The following is an 18,092-nucleotide window of genomic DNA, read 5'->3' on the forward strand; positions in this document are numbered from 1 at the left end:
TCCCAGCAGGAATTACCGTCCCCGGTTACTTCCCACCACCGCTGGCCGTGTTTCCGTCGCCGCTCGGGTGCCCAGAAGATTCCGTCGTCACCGCCGGTTTCGTCGTCACGTCGGTTCCGTTTTCCGCCTCTTCTGTCTCGGTGACGTCCATAATGTGCTCCGTCGTGTCGACTCCCATCGCCAGCCCGGTTGCCGCTGCGTATGTGCAGACGCAGTCGTGATCGGCGTGGCCGTAACGCCTGCATTTCGAACACCGGGGCACTTTACACTCTCGCCGAACGTGGCCCGTGCCATGACAGCGCAAGCACTGCATCGGTCGCCCCGGCGACACGTATCTGGTGAGGCAGATCGTCAACCTTCAAACCAGGTTTCAGTTTTAGGAGCACAGTTCGTGTTGTAGATCCCTTGTCGTGGACGCCTTGGAGGCGCCACCGTTCCCGTGTAACTTCGGTTACCTTCCCAAACGCAGCAAAAGCCGTCCGGATATCTTCGTCGGCCACGCCTTCCAGCATCCAGTGGAGCCGTAGCTTGACTTGTTGGTCTTCCGGATCAATAATAAGACATCGCCGTCCTTTCACGTTGAGTTCCTTGAAGGCGAGAAGCCTCTTGGCTCCTTCAGCGGTCTTGAAAGTCACAGCCCAAACGTGGTTGATTTGGTACGCCCCCAAAGCCACCACGTCAGGGAGCGTACCAGCCTGGGCCAGCGCATCACGAAAATCCTCGACCCGAAAGGGCCTAACACGAACATTGCCGTGCAGAAAAAGTGTGTTTAAAACCACACGTCCGGTAGACAGCTGCAGCAAGATCACCTGATAATCCGTATCGTCGTTTCCTTCGATCTTGTTTCCGCGGCTAGCAAGGGTCGCTGTCGCCGCTCCGCAGGAGCTCACGATCCTGCGTCCGTCACGCTCGGTGGCCGGAAGTAGAAAGTGATAACCGCTACACCACGGAAACGGGAATGAAAGCAGGGATTTCTTGTTTGTTCTGGGGGTTGTGACCGCGACTGCCCAAAATTGATGCGCAGGGTGCACAAAGCTAAAAAAAACTTAAACCAAAGTTTCCGCCCGGGGTCGAACTGGGGACCTTGCGCGTGTGAGGCGCACGTGATAACCGCTACACCACGGAAACGGGAATGAAACCAGGGATTTCTTGTTTGTTCTGGGGGTTGTGACCACGACTGCCCAAAATTGATGCGCAGGGTGCACAAAGCTAAAAAAAAACCAATGTTTCCGCCCGGGATCGAATCGGAGACCTTGCGCGTGTGAGGCGCACGTGATAACCGCGAGACCACGGAAACGGGAATGAAAGCAGGGATTTCTTGTTTGTTCTGGGGGTTGTGACCACGACTGCCCAAAATTGATGCGCAGGGTGCACAAAGCTAAAAATAAACCAATGTTTCCGCCCGGGGTCGAACCGGGGACCTTGCGCGTGTGAGGCGCACGTGATAACCGCTACACCACAGAAACGGGAATGAGAGCAGTGATTTCTTGTTTGTTCTGGAGGTTGGGACCGCGACTGCCCAAAATTGATGCGCAGGGTGCACATAGCTAAAAAAAACTTAAACCAAAGTTTCCGCCCGGGGTCGAACCGGGGACCTTGCGCGTGTGAGGCGCACGTGATAACCGCTACACCACGGAAACGGGAATGAAACCAGGGATTTCTTGTTTGTTCTGGGGGTTGTGACCACGACTGCCCAAAATTGATGCGCAGGGTGCACATAGCTAAAAAAAAACCAATGTTTCCGCCCGGGATCGAATCGGAGACCTTGCGCGTGTGAGGCGCACGTGATAACCGCGAGACCACGGAAACGGGAATGAAAGCAGGGATTTCTTGTTTGTTCTGGGGGTTGTGACCACGACTGCCCAAAATTGATGCGCAGGGTGCACATAGCTAAAAAAAAACCAATGTTTCCGCCCGGGATCGAATCGGAGACCTTGCGCGTGTGAGGCGCACGTGATAACCGCTACACCACGGAAACGGGAATGAAACCAGGGATTTCTTGTTTGTTCTGGGGATTGTGACAGCGACTGCCCAAAATTGATCTGCAGGGTGCACATAGCTAAAAAAAAACCAATGTTTCCGCCCGGGATCGAATCGGAGACCTTGCGCGTGTGAGGCGCACGTGATAACCGCGAGACCACGGAAACGGGAATGAAAGCAGGGATTTCTTGTTTGTTCTGGAGGTTGTGACGGCCACTGCCCAAAACTGATGCGCAGGGAGCACACAGGATAAAAAAAATTGAAGCCAATGTTTCCGCCCGGGGTCGAACCGGGGACCTTGCGCGTGTGAGGCGCACGTGATAACCTTTTTTTTTCTTTATTGCCGGTATTTTGACCCACATGAAAAGAAAACACATATTCATACATAAGCACTAAAACACAATCAGCATCTTTGTTAAAACAACGGCCGCCCAGCTTGTGCGGTCACGCTCATGCTAAAATTCCTTCATCGCCAATAATAACTCAACACGTGATAGCCACTCTGGACTACATTCCAGCATCTTTTTCTCCTGAACAAAGTTGCTTATGCTTTCTTTCAAATATTGACGTGCCGGTCTTGCATCGAGATCGGCGTGCCTTACTGCCATTCTGCATTTCCAAATACTGTGTAAGGCTATTAGCATGATCAAATCAAATGGGGTACGTCAACACTTTCAATTTTGCAAGTAGCGAATTCCGTACCCATCAAGCGGAAATTCATTTTTGATTGTGCGCTGAAGCACATCCCAAAGGAGCACAGCATCCCAGCATTCAAGGAACACATGCTCAATTGTCTCCTCCTTTCTGCATATTATACAGTGAGTACCCCAGGGAACAAAACAACCTTTTTCAGCCATCCACGGTTTGACAGTCAGAGTTCCAGTGTGTAATTTAAAAAAAGAAAGTCTTAACACCAGACGGGACTGACATTGCCTTAACACGCTTTAGTACCTTGTTACCTATACCTTCCCTGTAATGGGACCGATATAAAGGCACGGGGAGAACCACACTACAGAGGTCTTTATACAGTTTTTTCCGGTTGACTTCACTCAGGTATTGGAGTGAAAACAGCGCCGTCAAAAACCTTCATGAAACCACAACTTCGCGTAGAAAACCATGCACTCCACCGGGCATACTGCCAGCAGAGACAACCATATTAGGCAAGTACTACCCCAGGCGAAGTTGACAGACAGTGTGTAGAAACGGGTGCTTAACGTCCCGAAGAAATAAATACCGATTGACAACCTGTCTCAAAAACAAATGTGACAAACTGAGTCCTCCATTTCGAACTCGTAGAAATAAATTGGTGCGGCTTGATCTTTCCCAGGAAGATGCCCACACGAACACTGCAAACACCCGGTGAAATTTTTGGATATGAACCCTGGAGCAATGCAAGACTTGAAGGACATACCAAAGCTTGCTCACTAAAAATATGTTGCAAATTGTGGCTCTCGAGAACATTGACCAATTCCATCCATTCCATTTATTCACTCTTTCCCTCATTTTATCCACTTCACTCCTCCAGTAGGCTTCGCTGTCTTTGTAACACTCAAGAGGAACTCCCAAGTATTTAACAGGAGTCGTAGTAAAACTCATGTTGGCAAAAGTGTCTGGGGCCTCCGGCCAATCCCCGTGCCAGAATCCCAGGCACTTACTCCAGTTTACCGCGCTGCCACTGGCCGCACAAAAACTTTTAACACACTTAACAGCCTGTGTTACACTGTCGTAATCATTACAAAACATGGCTATATCATCCGCATAAGCCAACAGTCGGACTTCTAACTGATGTAGTTTAAAACCGCGCATACAATCGCTCTGTATCACGCTCAAACAAAATGACTCTATATACAAACAAAACAACAGTGGCGAAAGAGGGCAACCCTGGCGCACCGAGCGTTTGACTGGAATGCGTGAACTCACAACCTTGTTGACAATTAGACTTGTCGTGCAATCCTGGTACGCCATGGCGACCCCGCCTCGAATGATTCTACCCACATTCACATGATCTAGAATGCACAGAAGAATTTCATGAGGCACCCTACATGCAATGCAGCGATGGCGTAGAGGTAGAACATCCGCCTCGCGTGCAAGAGGACCGGGGTTCAAATCCTGGCGCCGCGCAATTCTCCACCGGGTTTAAAAAAAAAAGAAAAATCCACGTGTCGATGGAATTGCATAACCAGGCCTGGAGTGCGGCCTTATCTCGGTGACCAGAACCGACAACGCACTCTCTCACCAGAGCAGGATTTGGCCACCCTGGTGTAGTACTTGGCCACAACCTTCTATGATCAAACCAATTAACCCTCGGCCCTCAGTCCCCAGCGGCTGCAGAGCAACTGACCACTGCGGCGGTCAGACCTGTGACGCAGCGGAGGGTGCTAAGAATCTCTGGCTCCGGACAGGCCGCCATTGGAATCTGAACCTGGCAACGTTTAACGCTAGAACTTTAGCTAGTGAGGCTAGCCTAGCAGTGCTGTTCGAGGAACTAACGGGAATTAAATGGGATGTGATAGGGCTTAGCGAAGTTAGGAGGAAAGGTGAGGCGTATACAGTACTAAAGGACGGACACATACTGTGCTATCGCGGGTTAGAGGATAGACGAGAACTTGGTGTGGGATTCCTCATTAATAAGGATATAGCTGGCAACATAGAGGAGCTCTACAGTATTACCGAGAGGGTAGCAGCTATAGTAATTAGGCTGAATAGGAGGTACAAGCTGAAAGTGGTGCAGGCCTACGCACCCACATCCAGCCATGATGACCAGACCGTTGAAAGCTTCTATGAGGACGTAGAATCAGCAATGAATAGAGTAAAATCGCAGTACACTGTACTGATGGGCGACCTCAATGCGAAGGTGGGCAAGAAGCAGGCTGACGACCACGCGGTAGGTGACTATGGGATAGGCTCTAGAAATAGCAGGGGAGAGTTATTAGTCGAATTCGCGGATAGAAATAATTTACGGATCATGAATACCTTCTTCCGCAAACGAGAAAACAGGAAGTGGACCTGGAAGAGCCCCAATGGTGAGATTAAAAATGAAATCGACTTCATACTATGCGCTAGACCTGGCATCATTCAGGATGTGGCCGTCTTCGGAAGGGTGCGTTGCAGCGACCATAGAATGGTAAGGTCTAGAATTAGCTTAGACTTGAAGAGGGAACGGAAGAAGCTCGCAGGTGATCGCTCCCCTCTGGATTACCACGCTTTTCCCCGCCCCTCTTGCTGCCTGTCCACCGGACATCTCGCCGGAATGGACGCCCGCTCTCAACCGAACCGATATGTGCCAGCCTTGCGCCATCACCGCTTCGCCCGATCGTGCGCCGACTTCAGTGCACTGCACACTCGACAGACAGTTGGAAACACCATCGCCATCAACATCCTCTCCCGCTCCAGCTTTTAAGCAGCTTCGGCCACCGGCGTCGCTTTGTGGGCTCGATGGCTGTGCTACGATGCGGTCGCTTACCCCGTTCTGCCTCGCCATGCAGGTGATCGCTCCCCTCTGGATTACCACGCTTTTCCCCGCCCCTCTTGCTGCCTGTCCACCGGACATCTCGCCGGAATGGACGCCCGCTCTCAACCGAACCGATATGTGCCAGCCTTGCGCCATCACCGCTTCGCCCGATCGTGCGCCGACTTCAGTGCACTGCACACTCGACAGACAGTTGGAAACACCATCGCCATCAACATCCTCTCCCGCTCCAGCTTTTAAGCAGCTTCGGCCACCGGCGTCGCTTTGTGGGCTCGATGGCTGTGCTACGATGCGGTCGCTTACCCCGTTCTGCCTCGCCATGCAGGTGATCGCTCCCCTCTGGATTACCACGCTTTTCCCCGCCCCTCTTGCTGCCTGTCCACCGGACATCTCGCCGGAATGGACGCCCGCTCTCAACCGAACCGATATGTGCCAGCCTTGCGCCATCACCGCTTCGCCCGATCGTGCGCCGACTTCAGTGCACTGCACCCTCGACAGACAGTTGGAAACACCATCGCCATCAACATCCTCTCCCGCTCCAGCTTTTAAGCAGCTTCGGCCACCGGCGTCGCTTTGTGGGCTCGGTGGCAGTGCCACGATGCGGTCGCTTAACCCGTTCTGCTTCGCCATGCTGGTTAGTAAGCCATGTTGTCTTTACGCTAAGAAATCTAGTGATTACTTTTTGATACAGCTGCCGAGCCCGCAATGCTGCCTTGCCATTGTCACTGAGTGTTCTGATGTCATTATTTCCTTGCTTTTGTTGTCCGGCGACATAGAGACTAACCCCGGCCCTGCCTCACTCGAAACTGTAGTTACGGAACTTAAAAAATTGTCCGCCGGTCAGTCGACATTAATCGCGGAAGTTACAGACCTCAAAAACCAGTTACTAACAACAGACAACCTTATTTCTGATCTAAGCAGGCGCATCAGCGCTCTTGAAGGTCATTACCAAACCATACAGTCACTACGCACAGAGATAGAAGGCCTAAGCACTCACACCACCCAGGCAACTCGCCAGCTCTGTGATCTCGAGGATCGCATAGACGAAGCAGAAAACCAATCACGAAGAAACAACCTCATATTCTACAACATTCCGGACCCTGACCCATCTGAAACGTGGGCCGACTCTGAAAAGCTACTAATTCGCCACTGCTCCGAATTTTTGGACATCACCCTCGACCCCAAAACAATAGACCGCACTCACCGTCTTGGGCGCCACGAACCTGATCGCTGCCGTCCGTTAATTGCCAAATTCGCACTTTTCAAAACGAAGGACGAAATTCTAGCTAATGGCCGCAAATTCAAGAACACTGACTACTCCGTCGGTGAAGATTTTTCACGCCGCGTTCGCAATGTGCGCAAACATCTAGTTACATTTGCCAAAAGCAAGACTAACCGTTTTTCTTTGCGATACAAAACCCTGTTCATCCGTTCCCGACGATATATCTTCGACGAACCATCGCAATCTGTAAAAGAGATACCATAGCGGTTGCTGCGCCGCCAGCCCCCAGCCGCTCATGTACCTACCACCCCCCAGCCTAATCTTTCCTTTTCGGCGATTTTCACAAACATACGTAGTTTTCTTCCGAAACGTGAAATCATCTCCAATCTTGTGTGTTCATCTGCTAGTAACTTGCTGATACTTACCAAAACATGGCTCACTAATGGCATCACCGATACTGAAGTTCTTGCTGACTTACCGAATTTTAACCTTCTTCGCAAAGATCGCACATCCGCTCGAGGTGGAGGCGTTTTCATCGCAGTTAGCAATCAGTTCTCGTGTACAGTTATTAATATTCCATCAGACCTTGAGATAGTATGGCTACTTTGTCGCGCTGCGCCCCAAACCGTACTGCTGGGCGTTTGTTATAGAGCGCCAAATACCAACTCCGATTTCTCTCGAATTCTTAACGACGTGATCAGCCAATTAACGAGGAAATACCCAAAAGCGCATATCATTCTTTTTGGAGACTTCAATTTTCCAGAAATCAACTGCCAGACACAGACAGCTGTCGGCAACAGGGAAGCGAATGATTTTATCGAGGTCTGCCTAAACTTCAACTTAACTCAAGTGGTATCTGAACCGACCCGCGGTGCAAACACCCTAGATCTAATCCTGACTACCCACCCGGAAGCCCTCTCATCTATCACTTATCTACGCGAAATCAGCGACCATAAAGTAATCCACGCCACATTTGAGTTCCACCCATCACGACGCCAGAATCAAAACAAAACTATTCGCCTCTACGACAAAGGAAACTATGAAGCCTTTAGTCTTGAATTAAACCAATATCTCACAACATTTGAAGCATCTTTTCACGATAATTCAGTAAATGACAATTGGTCCCGTTTTAAGAAAAAGGTTAGGGAACTAACCGATAGATACATCCCCAAAATAAGCTTCCACTCGGACCGCCAGAAACCATGGTATACCAAAACGATAAAAAGACTCGACAATAAAAAGAAGCGCCTTTTCCGTGCGGCAAAATTAAAGCAATACGACGAGTGCGCATGGGAAAAATACTATACAGCCGAACGCACCTACCTATCAGAAATTCGCTACGCAAAATACTCTTTCCTTCACAACGACCTCCCCAAATTGTTGACTTCCAATCCCAGAAAGTTTTGGCAGGTCATAAGTGAGCACCCGGCACATACCATCACTCTAACTAAAGAGTCTGGAGAGGAAGCTGATGACATTGAGTGCGCTGACATTTTTAATAACGCCTTTTCATCCGTGTTCACTAATGAAATTCACCCACCAACTGCAACTTTCGCCGTCAATATAGAGTCCAGCATGCCTGCTATCGCGTTTTCTGAAGCCGGCATTACCTCGCTCATTGAACACCTTAAAACTTCATCATCGGCCGGCGTCGACAAAATTAACTCCAAAATACTGCGCAACACTAATAATATTTCTGCAATGTACTTATTGTTATTGTTTTCACAGTCGCTTTCTACAGGTTCCATTCCGGATGACTGGAAAGTGGGAAAGGTCATTCCCGTCTTTAAGTCCGGTAACAAAGATTCTCCTTTAAATTACCGTCCGATATCATTAACCAGCATACCTTGCAAAATCATGGAACACGTCATCTATTCTCAAATCATGGACTTTCTTGACGCTATCAACTTCTTTCATCCCTCACAACACGGGTTTCGCAAGGGTTTGTCATGTGAAACTCAACTGGCCGTCTTTCTTCATGACGTTCACTCTAACCTCGACCTAAATTTACAAACTGACGCTATTTTTCTAGACTTTGCTAAAGCATTTGATAAAGTTCCCCACAGGCGTTTACTGCTAAAACTAACCATGCTAAAACTGCATCCTAACGTCTTATTGTGGATCGAAGAATTCCTTTCTAAGCGCTCCCAGTTTGTTCTCGTTAATAGCCAGAGTTCCAACCCTCTTCCAGTAACATCAGGCGTACCCCAAGGTTCTGTACTTGCTCCCCTCCTATTCATAATCTACATAAACGACTTACCCTCAAACCTGGTTTGCAATGTTCGTCTGTTTGCAGACGAATGCGTTATTTACCACACGATTTCCAACACCTTTGACCAATCACAGCTGCAAAACGACATTGACACAGTGCATGCCTGGTGCGATGACTGGCTAATGTCGCTTAATCCTAATAAATGTAAACTCGTATCTTTTCACCGCCGGCGTAACCCCCATATTTTCTCTTACTCCGTTGCTAACGTTCCACTAGAATCTGTATGCTCATACAAGTACCTAGGTGTCACCTTGTGCCAGGATCTCTCCTGGCGCTCTCATGTAACGAACATCGTCGCATCAGCTAACCGGTCATTGGGTTTTTTGAAACGTCACCTACGGCACGCCCCTCAAAGTATTAAACTTCTCGCCTACCAATCACTCATTCGACCAAAACTAGAATACGCATCTGCTATCTGGAGCCCGCAACAAGCATATCTCATCAGTTCACTAGAATCTGTCCAAAATCGCGCCACGAGGTTCATTCATTCTGCCTATTCATACGACATCAGTGTATCGTCACTTAAACGACAATCAGGTTTATCAACTCTTGCCCATCGTCGTCGCATTGCTTCTCTTAGTCTGTTTCATAAGTTTTTTTTACAGTTACCTCGGACAACCACCCTACATCACACCGCCCGCTCGCATATCTCATCGCACCGGCGATCCACTGCAAGTGTCATGCCAACGCTCCCGCACCGTCACTTTTTCCGCATCCTTTTTTCTTCGCACTGCTAAAGACTGGAATGGCCTTCCCCACGACGTTGATGCCATCACCTGCCAATCAAGTTTTGTGAACAATTTAAATATGCATTTCATAAATATCATGTAAGCAACCATATTCAACCCATATTTGTACTCCCACCCCTTATGTAACACCCCCAAAGTGGGGTCTTTAAGGTAATAAAGTGAAGTGAAGAAGAAAACCATTAACGAGTTAGCCGTAAGAGGGAAAGCACAGGAGTTTAGGATAGCGCTGCAAAACAGATACTCGGCTTTAACTGAGGAAGATGATCTTGATGTTCATTGAATGCACGATAACCTGACATCAATAATTACGGAGTGCGCAGTAGAAGTAGGCGGTAGGACAGTTCGAAAAGATACCGGGAAGCTATCTCAGGTGACGAAAGATCTGATTAAGAAGCGCCAAAACATGAAGGCATCTAACACTACCGATAGAATAGAACTAACGGAGCTATCAAAGTTAATAAATAAGCGCAAGGTAGCCGACATAAGGAAGTTTAATATGGAGAGAATCGAGCATGCTATAAAGAACGGAGGTAGCCTAAAAACAGTGAAGAGGAAACTAGGCATAGGTAAAAACCAGATGTATGCATTAAGAGACAAGCAGGGCAATGTCATTAGCAATATGGATAAGATAGTTAACGTAGCCGAAGAGTTCTACACAGAGCTGTACAGTAGCCAATGTAATCAGAGCGCCAATGAGAAAGACAGCAGTGCACAGCAATGCGTCATCCCGCCAGTAATGAAAGATGAAGTAAAGAAAGCCTTAGAAGCAATGAAAAGGGGAAAAGCAGCTGGGGAGGATCAGGTAACAGCAGATCTGTTGAAGGATGGAGGGGACGTCGTGCTAGAAAAACTAGCCACCCTGTATACGCAATGCCTTATGACCTCGACTCTACCAGAAGCTTGGAAGAATGCAAACATTATCTTAATTCATAAGAAGGGAGACGCCAAGGACTTGAAAAATTACAGGCCGATCAGCTTACTATCCGTTGCCTACAAAGTATTTACTAAGGTAATCGCTAATTGAGTCAGGGCAACGTTAGACTTTAATCAACCAAATGATCAGGCAGGCTTTCGTAAAGGATATTCCACAATAGATCATATTCACACTATCAATCAGGTGATAGAGAAATGCGCAGAATATAACCAACCTCTATATATAGCTTTCATTGATTACGAGAAAGCATTCGACTCAGTGGAAACCTCAGCAGTCATACAGGCATTGCGTAATCAGGGGGTAGAAGAGCCTTATGTCAAAATACTGGAAGATATATATAGCAACTGCACAGCTAATATAGTCCTCCATAAAGTCAGCAATAAAATTCCAATAAGGAAGGGCGTCAGGCAAGGAGACACGATATCGCCAATGCTGTTCACCGCATGTTTGCAGGAGGTATTTCGAGGCCTGAATTGGGAACAGTTGGGGATAAGAATAAATGGAGAATACCTAAATAATCTGAGATTTGCTGATGACATTGCCTTGCTGAGTCACTCAGGAGGTGAAGTGCAAATCATGATCAACGAGTTAGACAGGCAGAGCAGATTGATGGGTCTAAAAATTAACATGCAGAAAACCAAGGTAATGTTCAACAGTCTAGCAAGGGAACAACAGTTCACAATTGGCAGCGAGAGCCTAGAAATTGTGCCGGAATACGTCTACTTAGGGCAGGTAGTGACAGCTGATCCGGATCATGAGAGGGAGATGACTAGAAGGATAAGAATGGGGTTGAGCGCATATGGCAAATTCTCGCAGATCATGAGTGGCAGTTTACCAATTTCCCTCAAGAGGAAAGTGTACAACAGCATAATCTTACCGGTACTCACCTACGGGGCAGAAACGTGGAGGCTAACGAAAAGAGTTCAGCTTAAGTTAAGGACAACGCAGCGAGCCATGGAAAGAAAAATGATAGGTGTAACGTTAAGAGATCGGAAGCGGGCAGAGTGGGTGAGGGAACAAACATGGGTTAATGACATCCTAGTCGAAATCAAGAGAAAGAAATGGGCTTGGGCAGGGCATGTGATGCGAAGGCAAGATAACCGCTGGTCTTTAAGGGTAACGGAGTGGGTTCCAAGAGAAAGTAAGCCTAGCAGGGGGCGGCAGAAGGTTAGATGGGCGGATGAGATTAAGAAGTTTGCAGGCAAAGGGTGGATGCAGCTGGCAAAGGATAGGGTTCATTGGAGAGACATGGGAGAGGCCTTTGCCCTGCAGTGGGTGTAGTAAGGCTGATGATGATGATGATGATGATGATGATGATGACCCTATCGAAAGCTTTCTCCAGATCAATTTGGATCATTGCCACTTGTGTGCCCATTGCGTCGCAGCACTCAAGGATACTACGCGCTACATGTATATTTGAGAAAATAGATCGGCCTTTAATACCGCACGTTTGATGCGGCCCCACCAGGTCAGTAATGACTGTCTGCAATCGCTTAGCCAAAATTTTCATCATTATCTTATAGTCTCCATTTGTGAGGCAAATTGGACGGTAAGAAGTTACTCTGCGCAATACAGAGGGGTCTTCTGATTTCGGTATAAGAACAGTGTGGGAGGATGTGAAGGAAGGCGGCAGTACATTGAGATCGAATGCCTCATTATAGACAGCAGCTAAAACTGGTGAAATTATTCTTTTTAGACGTTTATAAAAGGCTGAGGTCAGTCCATCCGGGCCCGGAGACTTCCCCGGCTGCAAGCTTTCAATAGCGTTTTTCACCTCCTCTACTGAGATAGCTGCCTCCAATAGTTCCTTCGTACTGTCGTCTAGGCTGGGCATCAACAAAAGGAAGTCCTTCTTGAAACGATCAATGTCAACGGAGCAGTTGGCAAATAACCCACTGGAGTGCTCGAAGAAAGCGGCGCACGTGATAACCGTTACACCACGGAAACGGGAATGAAAGCAGGGATTTCTTGTTTGTTCTGGAGGTTGTGACCGCGACTGCCCAAAATTGATGCGCAGGGAGCACATTGCTAAAAAAAAACTAAAACCAATGTTTCCGCCCGGGGTCGAACCGGGGACCTTGCGCGTGTGAGGCGCACGTGATAACCGCTACACCATGGAAACGGTTTTTTTTTCTTTATTGCCGGTAAACAATACATAAAAATCTCTAGCCACACTTTGGCCGAGACAATGGGTTAAAACTTTTTCATGTTAATCAGTTCATCCATAACTGCCACCCAGTCCGGCGGCTGGGGTTGACTGCGGAGAACATCTCTCAGGAAATCTGCACTTTCTATAAAGTTTTCTCTCACTGGTCGCACATTTGCGTCGGCGTGCCTGGCCGCCATTCTCGTTTTCCAGATGCTGTGGAGGCCCAGTAGCATAAACATGTCGTAAGGAACCTCCTCACTTTCTACAGGTAGAAACCGGATGCCATAAGGAGTTACAGGTAGTTCTTTCTTCAATGTTCTTTGCAAGATGTCCCAGTGGAAAACCGGGTCCCAGCAGTCGATAAACACATGTTCGATGGTCTCGGGTTTTTTGCAGAGTATGCAGTCGGTGGTCCAGGGCACAAAAATGCCTTTATCGTTTAGCCATGTTTTCACCGGAAGGGTACCGGTATGAAGTTTAAAGAAAAAGGATTTCACAGTCGGTCTTACCGGCATCTTCTTAACTCGCTTTAACACATCTTTGCCTGGGCCTCCGCAGCAAAAGGAACGGTATAAGGGAGCAGGTATAAATATATCTAGCAAATCTTTGTACAGTTTTTTCCTGGGTACAGCAGATAGATACTGTGTAGAAAAGTGAGCGCTCAAAGTGCGAAAGGCTGCCACAACTTCACGCAAAAAACCTGTTACAGCACGATTCGTGGCCGGGTAACTGGACACAACAAATTCCGGCAACACGTTGCCTAAGCGCACCTGCAACATTGTGCGCAACAAGGGATCGGTTTGATCACGTAGAAACGAAAATATTGAGACAACTTGCTTCAGAAACAAATTAGAAAGACCAAGGCCGCCCCTTTTGACCGGAAGGAACAGATTAACTCGACTTGTTCGCTCCCAATTTGAGCTCCAAATAAAGACAGCAAACACTCTATGCAGCTTCTGCAGGTTTGCTCGGGTAATGAGCACGAACTGCAATATATACCAAATTCTGGCTATTAAAAATACATTGCACACACTTGCGCGCGCGAAAACAGAAAGGTCACGTCCTTTCCAGCCATCCGCTTTTCTCCTTGCACTCTGCGTTATCTCACCCCACAACTCCGTACTGCTTTTATAGTGCTCCAAGGGTACCCCCAAGTACTTCGCAGGGGCGGTCGTCCATTTCATGTTAGCAAACACGGCAGGTGTGCTGTCCCAATCACCGTGCCAAAAACCTATGCACTTATCCCAGTTAATTTCGGACCCAGTCTTTTTGCAATATTCCCCTAAGACTTTCACAACTTCTTTAACGCTTTCTTGATCCGCGCAAAAAACAGCAATATCATCAGCGTAAGCAAGCACTTTTACTTGCGCCGACAGAAGAGTGAAACCGCAGATCCCATCATTGTGCAACAGTGATAACAGAAAAGGCTCAAGGTAGATCGCAAAGAGCAAAGACGAGAGCGGGCAACCCTGCCTGACCTAAGAACACACAGGTACAGGTTCAGTCAGCTGTTTGTTCACTATAATTCGGGTAACACAGTTGTCGTACGCCATCTGTACACCTTGTATTATCACAGAGCCGACGTTGGCATATTCTAGAATGGCGAAAAGAATGTCATGCGACACTCGATCGAAGGCCTTTGCAAGGTCAAGCTGTATCATGGCAACTCGGCCCCCGAAGGCATCGCAGCATTCAAGAACAGTTCTAGCAATGTGCACATTTGTTCCAATGGTGCGACCTTTAATACCGCACGTTTGGTGGGGCCCTACAAGGTCCTTTATGACCTTTTGCAGTCTGTTGGCAAGAATCTTCATAAACACTTTATAGTCAACGTTGGTTAGGCTTATCGGCCGATAAGCCCCAACGGACAGAAGTTTAGCCTGGTCCTCACTCTTGGGTATTAAAACCACGTGTGCTGTTTTAAATGATGGTGGCATTTTCTTTGTCTCATAAATGTCGGTGAAGACGCAGTGGAGAGCTTGGGTGAGTTCGGCTTTGAACTTCTTATAAAATTCACTACCTAAGCCGTCAGGACCGGGAGATTTTCCGGCACTCAGCTCTTCGATTGCTCTTCCCACTTCGCTTACGCTGATTGGTACCTCCAGCCCTTGTTTTATATCGTCTCCTAGTTTTGGCATACGGGACAAGAACGTGTTTGCAAACCCCTCTTCTTCAAGCCATCGCCGCCAAAGCAATTCCCGATACTGCTCAACAAACGCCAACTGAATCACTTTGCTATCATTCGTTACCTCGTTTCTGTACCTGATTTGTCTTACTTCGTTCTGAGTCGCGTACTTCTTTTCGTCACTAAGCGAGCGTTTAGTAGGTACTTGGTCAAGCCAGAGGCGTTCAGCACGGGCCCGTATCATGGCAGCTGTATACTTGTCTTTTTCGATAATCTCAAGTTTACTTTTTGTATCTCTTATTTCTTTCTTATATTTTCCCGGCTGGGAACTTTCCAGGCTTACGAGCAAGTCAAGTTGGCAATGTAGTTCTTTTTCTTTAACACGTTTATCGTGGCATATGATGCTTGCCCTTTCAATCGCGTTTATTTTCACTTGTTCTTTGAAATCTTCCCACCTAATTACCCAGTTCCCAGGATCTGCTGATAGCAATGCTTTAATGCATTCATTAACTTTAATGTCAAAGCGTTCATCCTCGAGTAATTGTGCGTTAAACTTCCACAGGTCCCACGAGAAACGAGATTTCTTGTCTTTGTTCCCCAGGGTAAACGTAACTAAGCTGTGGTCGGTAAAAGACATGTGTTTTACCTCGTATCTATTGCACAAAGGAATCAGATCAAGCGACACATACGCTCTGTCAAGTCTCGCGTGACTTTCACCCTGGAAGTGAGTAAAATGCGGCGCTACCGAAAGAACTTCAGCAACATCATCTAAACCATTTTCTTGCACAATCGAATTCAACAATTCCGCACTTTTGTCACGAAGGAGTCTTTTTGTAATTCTATCCTCTGCTTTACAAACGCAGTTAAAGTCGCCCAAAAGCACAATTAACCGCTCACAGCACACATATGGTTCAACGCGCTCAAAAAATTCCTTGCGCTCGTTCTCCCTGTTAGGAGCATACACGCATATGACTCTCCATAGCAAATTGCAATAAAAAAAATCCACTACAACCAAACGGCCAGTTTGACACACAGTTAAATTCTGCTCGACAATCCCGAGAGAATTCCTAATAAATACAGCACAACCGCCCGATGTGCCAGAAGAATGGCACACACAAACATTGTAGCGTGCCGTAAAAGGCTGCACCATAAGGTCCGCCTGTTCCTGTCTTTCGACTTTCGTCTCCTGTACGGCTATTATGTCTAGGTCATTATCAACGAACAGCCGGCTTAGCTGGTACTGACGCTTCTTGGAAGCCAGTCCCCTGACATTAATTGTTGCAATGCGCAACGCTCTAAGAGGTGTAGAAGCCATCTAGTTTAGGTACAGGAGCCATATGGTGCATACCTCGGGACACAAGGCGACGGTGCGGGTGACTTGCCTAGTCTGAGGTGCTCGATGGGTGCGGTGCCGGTAATCCAAAGTCTCTTACACAAGTGCCTCTTGCGTATGGACTGGAAAATCAGCCCATGCAGTCCGTTACCGAAAAAGGCCATCTCACGCCCACAGAAACCACTCACAGGGCACTCACTCCAACTAAGGCGGCGGCTTAGCCGCCGCTCGTTGATCGGCCTGTACATTCGGCCGCGGTTTCAACGTCGGTCGCCTGACACCAACAGTCTTCTGCGGCGGCTCGTCGCCTTCGCTCACTTTGGGCTCTCCATTCGCACTGTGCTCGTGCGGTCGCTTCCCTGCTTGGTTGCTGGTTGATGCATGTGACACTTCCATGCTGTCACCATGCTGGGGAACGACGGGAGCTGACGCCCCACCGCTCAAGACTTCGTCCGTTGGCGCCTTGACTTCTGCAGGCTGCGCTACCTGTTGCTGCCGCTTACTGCTGGGCTCCTCTACGCTTGTGGATATTTCCGTAGGGGGCACAGCAGGGGCCTTCTCCACACTGTCCCCTGCCTCTGCTGCAGCGTCTTCCGCGTCAGCCTCGTCCATGACAAGTTCGGACGAAATGTCAGTGTTGACTGGGACGGCAGCACTCGCGTACGTGCGTACGCAGCTGCTTTCTTCGTGCCCGTAGCGACGACAGGCGCCGCATCGTGGAACCTTGCACTCACGGCGAATGTGCCCAGTACCGTGGCAGCGCAGACACAGCGGAGCTCTGCCCGGTACAACCACGAGAGCCAGCTCACCGCCAACCCTGACTTCGTGAGGGAGGTCTTCCAGCTTCACGCCAGGATTCATTTTCAATGAAACCAAGCGTGTCGTCGACCCCTTGCTGGCGACACCCTGGACGCGCCACCGCTCCTTGGAGACTTCGCTCACCTTGCCGTACGGAGCAAAGGCTACCCTCACGTCTTCGTCGGGCACGTTGTGCAGCAGCCAGTGCAGCTTGACGCGGACGTCCTGGTTTGCCGGGTCGATGACGAGACAGCGGCGGTCCTTGACTTTCAGTTCGCCGGCAGAAAGAATTTTCGTCACCGCCTCAGCACTCGCGAAAGTAACAGCCCATACATGGCTCATGCGATACGCCCCCAAGGCGATAACCTCGGGGAGCAGCATCAGCTGAGCCAGCGCATCCCTGAAATCTTCGACCCGATAAGGACGGGCCCGCACGTCAGCGTGCAAAAAAACTGTGTTCAACACAACACGTCCTGTAGGAAGGGTAGGCAGAATCACCTGATACTCTTCATCCGAGGCAAAAGCCCTGTTTCCGCGGCCAGACATGACCGCTGTAGCTGCTCCAACGGAGCCCGTCATCGCACGTCCGTCACGCTCGGTGGCCGGAAGTCGAATCCCCACACCACGGAAACGGTAATGAAATCAGGGATTTCTTGTTTGTTCTTAAGATTGTGACCACGACTGCCAAAAATTGATACACAGGAAACCCGAGCCAAAAAAAAAAAACTAAAACCAATGTTTCCGCCCCGGGTCGAACCGGGGACATTGCGCGTGTGAGGTGCACGTGATAACCGCTACACCATGGACTCTTTTTTTTCTTTATTGCCTGACTTCGGCAAGAACCAGAATACACAAATACATTTACAGGGAACAATACTTAACACTATCCTCCTGGTGGGTTGTGGCTTCGTCATATTAAAACTCAAAACTCTCCAAGCGCCACCAATGGCTCTACTCTTTCGAGCCACTCGGGAGCTTCAGGAGCGATTTTCTGAATTTCAGTATACTTATACATACACTCCTGAAAATAGATCCGGGCTGGCAGTGCATCAGGATCGCAA

At 48.5% G+C, this 18,092-nt stretch overlaps 1 protein-coding gene and 3 non-coding genes across 4 annotated transcripts; all 4 read right to left on the reverse strand.

Annotated features, from left to right (window-relative positions):
- Positions 1 to 25: 25 nt before the first annotated feature.
- On the reverse strand, positions 26 to 17,610 carry LOC144134110 (uncharacterized). The gene is made up of 2 exons (XM_077667090.1): positions 16,737 to 17,610; positions 26 to 195 (listed from the first exon to the last, which is right to left on the reverse strand). Exons 1-2 carry the CDS (start codon positions 17,608 to 17,610, stop codon positions 26 to 28), a joined length of 1,044 nt encoding a protein of 347 aa, XP_077523216.1.
- On the reverse strand, positions 1,394 to 1,466 carry TRNAV-CAC (transfer RNA valine (anticodon CAC)). The gene has a single exon. It is a non-coding gene; the product is annotated as a tRNA-Val (tRNA).
- TRNAV-CAC (transfer RNA valine (anticodon CAC)) lies at positions 1,568 to 1,640 on the reverse strand. Its single transcript has one exon. It is a non-coding gene; the product is annotated as a tRNA-Val (tRNA).
- On the reverse strand, positions 12,676 to 12,748 carry TRNAV-CAC (transfer RNA valine (anticodon CAC)). Its single transcript has one exon. It is a non-coding gene; the product is annotated as a tRNA-Val (tRNA).
- Positions 17,611 to 18,092: the final 482 nt, after the last annotated feature.

Source organism: Amblyomma americanum, chromosome 5 (genome assembly GCF_052857255.1).
Source record: "Amblyomma americanum isolate KBUSLIRL-KWMA chromosome 5, ASM5285725v1, whole genome shotgun sequence".
NCBI classification, from domain to species: domain Eukaryota; kingdom Metazoa; phylum Arthropoda; class Arachnida; order Ixodida; family Ixodidae; genus Amblyomma; species Amblyomma americanum.